The 6,482-nt window shown below is 44.4% G+C and overlaps 1 protein-coding gene across 2 annotated transcripts in view; it reads left to right on the forward strand.

The window, feature by feature from the left end:
- The first annotated feature begins 3,487 nt into the window (after positions 1-3,487).
- The window catches only part of UTP6 (UTP6 small subunit processome component), a 24,713-nt gene continuing 21,718 nt past the window's right edge, over positions 3,488-6,482 (forward strand). The window contains exons 1-2 of one of the 2 annotated variants that reach the window (XM_006764042.2): positions 3,488-3,665; positions 5,143-5,227. In XM_006764042.2, the coding sequence (XP_006764105.1) occupies positions 3,574-3,665; positions 5,143-5,227 (177 nt within the window). In that variant the 5' untranslated portion in view covers positions 3,488-3,573. The remainder of the gene's footprint in view (positions 3,666-5,142; positions 5,228-6,482) is intronic. The other variant, XM_006764043.2, reaches the window with a different exon arrangement.

Genomic DNA, 6,482 nt, shown 5'->3' on the forward strand with positions numbered 1-6,482 from the left:
AAAGACCAATCTGTGTCTCTCACTTCTGCTCTGACTTTGAAGTGGACCGGAGCTCTCTGTGTGGGAGAAGCGGGCAGGGGACTTAAGCAAGGTAGGGGGATGGGATTCCAGGTGATTTAGCATTGAAGTTAGTTACGTCCCTTTACCAAATAATAATAATCATAATCTATAATAATAAAAGCATAATATGCTAATTAGACCAGATGTCCTTCTGGACATCCTTCCAGTCATTCTTCTGGACGACCTTCCGGATGAAGCCAAGGCTGCAAGGGAAGCCTGGATCCCTGGTGCCAGAGGGAAGCCGGTGCTGGCAGCCTGGGGAAGGAAGGCCTACTTTTGCACATATTTCGTGCATCAGGCCTCTAGTAATAATAATAATAAAAGTTAAGCATTTCTTTGCCTGCTGTTTTTAACCACTGAGCTATCTGAGAACTTAATGTTCAGATGTGACAATGAATAATTAAAGAGAAGTTCAAGCTATTTTGAAGTTTACACTTATGTATTTTAAAGGCAAGAACAGAAGTTTTGACTTGATTTGCAAACATCTGCTATCGTCCATCTGTCTGACTCCCTAAGAGATTGTCTTAGGGCCCTTAGACCCCTCATCCCTGTTTTCCAAACTGGGCTCAATGGGGCCAGTGTTTCTCCAACAGGGGTGGGCAGGATACATCTTTCTGGGATTAATCTTACATGATGACATGAAACATACACACAACAATTTATATTAAATATGTCTTTTAATTTGATTTCAGAGAGAGGAAGGGAGAGGGATAGAGAGATAGAAACATCGATGGGATGAGAGAGAAACATCATCTATTGCACACTCCTACTGAAGGTAGAGCCCGAAACCCTGGCATGTGCCCTGACCGGGAATCGATCTATGACCTCCTGGTTCAGGGGTCGACGCTCAACCACTGAGCAACACCAGCCAGGTTGGGCCAATAATTTATTTTAAAAGGAATACATTGTGGGCTTGGATGAAAAATTCACATGTACTCTTTTGGAGAGGGAGAAGGCTTTGGCCATTTGTGTTTCAATATTTTTCTCTTGAAAGGAATGGTACCCTCAAAGAGAGAGTCTGGTCATTACTTTTTTCTTTTAAATGAAAGTATAACTTTCATGAAGTGCACAAATCTAAAGTTTGAACCTCAATGGATGGATTTTTGCATATGTGTACAACTGTTACAGAATAGTAAGAAGGTAGGAAAATTCCAGGACAAGCAGAATAGGGAAACTAAGTTAGACAGCAGTTTGCAGGCCCCTAGTAAATCCTATTTTCCCTAAACCAAGGACACTTAAGAGTAAATAGGTTGCACTTCTCCCCAAACAGAGGGTAAGTGGCTTATATCACCCTACTCAGGGAGAGAGATAGCAGAAATTCAATTGGTGTAATTTGCCAACCACATCCTTGGACAGATGAAGTTAAGAGAATAAACCTCGTTTTGGTTACAGCGGCATAAAGCTGGTGAATATTCTATTGAGATCCTCTCCTAAGACCTCCTCTAAACACCCAGCCTTAAAACCCCTCATAAAAAAGGTCCCAGCACACCCTCTCCCTCCAGGGAGCATGCCCTTGCCATTCCCTCCTCCCCCTCCCCCCCCAGGCATGCGTCTCCTAAACTCCTGGGGACCCCACAAGACTTGTAACCAGGGAAGCAATGGGCAGTGGCAGCTTGTCCCAAGCTAACCCCCTGAACTTGTCTCCGGGGTCCCCTTTTCGCTCACTTCTCAGTGAGCCAAAGCAGCACAACCTAGGATTTCCTGTTGCTTCTTCTAAGTCAGTGATTCTCAACCTTCCTAATGCCGCGACCCTTTAATAAAGTTCATCATGTTGTGGTGACCCCCAACCATAAAATTATTTTCGTTGCTACTTCATAACTGTAATGTTGCTACTGTTACGAATCATCATGTAAATATCTGATATGCAGGATGTATTTTCATTGTTACAAATGGAACATAATTAAAGCATAGTGATGAATCACAAAAACAATATGCAATTATATATGTGTTTTCCGATGGTCTTAGGCGACCCCTGTGAAAGGGTCGTTCGACCCCCAAAGGGGTCTCGACCCACAGGTTGAGAACTGCTGTTCTAAGTTCTTCCTTGTTTCACAGATCTAAGTATATTCTTTGCTGCGATGAATACATTCTTGCTTGTTTTTCTACACTTTGTCTCTTGATTGTAATCTTTCCTTCAAGGAGACAAGAACAGACAAAACCAGTGGGGTAAAATGTGAAAGGAAAGAAAGAAAAGCTCAGAGGTGGGAGCTGGTGAATGCTAACCCGATTCCTCTTTCATAAATCACACAGAGGATCAAGGTGCTCATGTGAATGTTGAAATAAACAGGTCCAGCAAGAACTCCTGCTTTGGTTCTGTATCATCCTACAAAAGAACCGAGCTGTATAGTTATTTTGAGTGTAGTAATTACACCAACAATGTAGCATCCCAGCTGGGTTGTCTGATGGTTTTCTTAGAAATGCTAAGCTGCTTTATGGTTTAGGAGTGTCTATATCTTACTGATTTTATTCGATAACACACAAACTTTTCAATACCAAGATCTCATCTTCTAAAAAATGTTTCTGATGTCCACCCCTGGCCATAAGTTTTTGTAAGACCTTCTCCTACACAGCCAGGACCATTATTTAAATAATAAAAATCTCTCCCCATTAAAAAGTTAATCAGCCAATTATTGATTCTAATTGGCACGTGAACAACCAGTGTTATCACACTGGTTTCTAAATCTAGCTGAAAACCACAGAGTGCTTTGGATTGCCTGATCAGCTTTAGCGCCCCCGCGATTTACATTACTAACTTTTGTTTTGTTTTGTTTTACATATATTTTTATTGATTTCAGAGAGGAAGGGAGAGGGAGAGAGACATAGAAACATCAATGATGAGAGAGAATCACTGATCGGCTGCCTCCTGCATGCCCCCTATTGGGGATCGAGCCCACAATCAGGGCATGTGCCCTTGACGGGAATGAAACCCAGGACCCTCTGGTCCGAAGGCCAATGCTCTATCCACTGAGCCAAACCAGCTAGGGCTCATTACTAACTTTTTGAAATGTTTACTCGAAACAGTTCATTCTTGTATTATTATTTATTATATTATTTTTGTCTCACCCTGTACAACACGCTTTATTCTTTGTTTCTTTTTGTTATTCTTGGTGTTGGAAAGCAAGGAAGTGGGATGAGAGCAGAATAAAAGGAGACAATATTCTATAGAAAATGCACCTCACTTCTCTTTCAGGTAACGCCTACAGACCGGGAGGCGCTTTTTCTAAACCCCGCCCCACGCTAGCCCCGCCCCTCCACGCCGGTCCCCTGGGGCCGTCCTGAGAAGGCGGGGCCCTCGCTGCAATACCACAGTCGGCCACAGGGAGGAGACAGCGGCCGCAAGTGCCCGAGGGCCTCTCCGACGGCGGAGGCGGCGGAAACGGAAAAGGCGGGACCTAGAGCACACGTTACGTCAGCACGTGCGAGCGTCTGGGCCGGGTCTCCCGAATAGGTGGGCCCTCCCAGCGCGTGTCGGAAGTTGAGAGGCGCTTGGTGGGGTTCTAGAGTTCGGAGCTCATGGCGGAGATCATCCAGGAACGCATAGAGGACCGGCTCCCGGAGTTGGAGCAGCTGGAGCGCATCGGACTGTTCAGTCATGCGGAGATAAAGTGAGCTGAGGACGGAGAAGCGCTGGGGCGGGCCGAGGGGAGGTTGCGGCGCGAGCGTGCCTGTGTGCCGGGGCAGGGATGGGAGCACTTGACTTGTGTTTATTTTCCTATCGTGGCGGAAGCCCGTCTCTAGATGTTGATGATGCCTAGAATTAACTTCTCATTTTACTGCAAGGGGACCCGTCCCGCAAGACATACTGACAGCCCTTCAGGGAGCCGGGTCTTGGGGCTGTAAAGGTGATAAGACCAGGGTCCCTGCCCATCAGGCGCCGGCTGCCCTGCGGGTGGTGGGGGAGACGCGCTCGGATCGCAGTGCGGTGTGTACTGTGCGGTGACCGGAGATGCTCTGGGGATGCGGAGAGGGCACGAGGGCACCCCGGAGGAGCAGATAAGTCTTTCCAACAAGACTTGAGGGCGGGGCCCATTTAATTAAATTTCCTATTCTACCCCAGGGCCTAGCTAACAATCTCTGGCATAAAATGGGCACTCAGTAATTGGTTAACATTAAGTCTAATAGTTCTAAATGGTTTTCTGCCACTGTTTCTTCATTTTACAATGACTGTGAATGTACTTATGTGATTAGGGGGACCCTTAAAGTAAACATCGTTAATGAAATGGAACGTATCAGTGTGGACTCTGAATAAGGGCTCAGTGAATGTTGTTATTAACTAGAGACACTTATTGGTCTTGCATATCTTGTATTCTCCTAAAATGCACATTTTGTGTGTGTATTCCGTAGCTGAACACAGAGTCTTCTCCCATAAGTCCTTGTAGAAATAATAAACCTTTCTATGTAGAGACAATCTAGGTTTTGGGGTGTGTGTGTGTGTGTGTGTGTGTGTTTAGTCTGCATGTTGGGAACTCAGAAGTAAGAGGAATTTAGGAAAGAGTTGATTATTATTAAAATTTAAGTGACCCGAATTTGGAGTAAAAGGAATCTTTATTAATGCCAAATATAAATAATGCAAAATATTTAAGATTGTTTTAATTTTTTGCTGGTGGGAATGTTAGTGGTTTTGGCAATTAAGATGATTTTCATGAAAGTTTAAAAATATATCCTGATGCCCTTAAGAACACAGAAGTAATCATGTAAAAGAATACTTGCTTATGAAGGGTAATTGGGAATTATATGTTTTGGTAAATATGTTTTAAATATATAAAAAATTAAGAGACTTAATAAAACCCATAGTTATTTAAGCTTTGCTTTTTTAAAAAAATACTTTTTTATTGATTGCAGAGAGAGGAAGGGAGAGGGAGAGAAAGATTGAAACATCACTGATAAGAGAGAATCATTGATTCGCGGCCTCCTGCATGCCTCCCACTGGGGATCGAGCTGGCAACTAGGCATGTGCTCTTGACCGGAATCGAACCTGGGACCCTTCAGTCCGCCGGCTGACCCTCTGTCCATTGAGCGAAACCAGCTAGGGCTAAGCTTTGCTCTTTTCAAGTGTTACATTTTAAATGGCTTTCTCCTCAGGGCTATCATTAAGAAGGCTTCAGATCTAGAATACAAAATACAGCGAAGAGCTCTTTGTAAGGAAGACTTTATCAATTATGTTCAAGTAAGTGAATAATTTCATGACTTTTAACCTCACACATTTTAAATTAATTGAACGGCCAGCTTGATGTCAGTTTTCAATAAAGTTCTAGAACTGATGATTAGACAGGTAACTTATGAACAAAACAGGTGGTTTGAGAACAGCATTGCTCCACTAAAGCTTTAGTTCTTGGCAAACAACATTTATTTATTTTTTATGGAGTTAGTAGATCAGAGACTGCCAAAAACACCACATTGTGTATCAGGATTTCAGCAAGCGACTTGACAGACTCTTTTAAAAAAGTCTTTATTGTTGAGAGTATTACAGACTGTCCCCTGTCCCCGTTACTCCCTTCCACCTATTCCCGACACACCCCAGGCCTTTACCACCTGTTATCTGTATCCATAGGTATTGCATTCTATATAATGAAACCTGAATGTGCAAATTGACTGAATGGTGGAATGACCGGTTGCTATGACATGCTATGACCACCAGGGGGCACACGCTCAATGCAGGAGCTGCCCCCTGGTGGTCAGTGCGCTCCCAAAGTGGGGGAGTGCTGCTGAGCCAGAAGCTGGGCTAATGGCTGGCGAGCACAGTGGCGGTGGTGCTGGACTGCAAGAGGCCTGGACTGTGAGAGGGAGACCAAACAACCGGTTGACCGGTTGCTATGACGTGCACTGACCATCAGGGGACAGAAGCTCAAAGCACAGGATCGGGCTCCCTCCTATCTGGGTCGGGCCTGCGGGGATCGGGCCGAAACTGGCTATCCAATATCTCCCGAGGGGTCCCGGATTGTGAGAGAGTGCAGGCCAGGCCGAGGGACCCCACTGGTGCGTGCACCAGGCCTCTGATGCGTATAAGATCTTTCATTAATTTCTGACAGACTATCTCTTATGGGGGAAACAAAGGAGAGTGAGTTTGATGATAGTAGCTGGTTGGAAAGTTTATGCTTATGTGTCTGTAAGTCTGTCAATTTAGAAAGAGGTTGCCACAAGATTCTTCAGTCCTGTAAATGAATAGAAGATTTGAGTGAGGATAAAATATATATGCTAGCCCGGCTGGAGTGGCTCAGTGGTTGAGTGTTGACCTATGAACCAGGAGATCATGGTTCGATTCCCAGTCAAGGGTACATGCCTGGTTTGTGGGCTTGATCCCCAGTAGGTGGTGTGCAGGAAGCAGCCAATCAATGATTCTCTTTCATCATTGATGTTTCTATGTCTCCCTCTCCCTTCCTTTCTGAAATGGATTTTATATATGTTTAAATTAAATAAAACAG

The sequence above is a fragment of the Myotis davidii genome, unplaced genomic scaffold (assembly GCF_000327345.1).
Source record: "Myotis davidii unplaced genomic scaffold, ASM32734v1 scaffold699, whole genome shotgun sequence".
NCBI lineage: Eukaryota > Metazoa > Chordata > Mammalia > Chiroptera > Vespertilionidae > Myotis > Myotis davidii.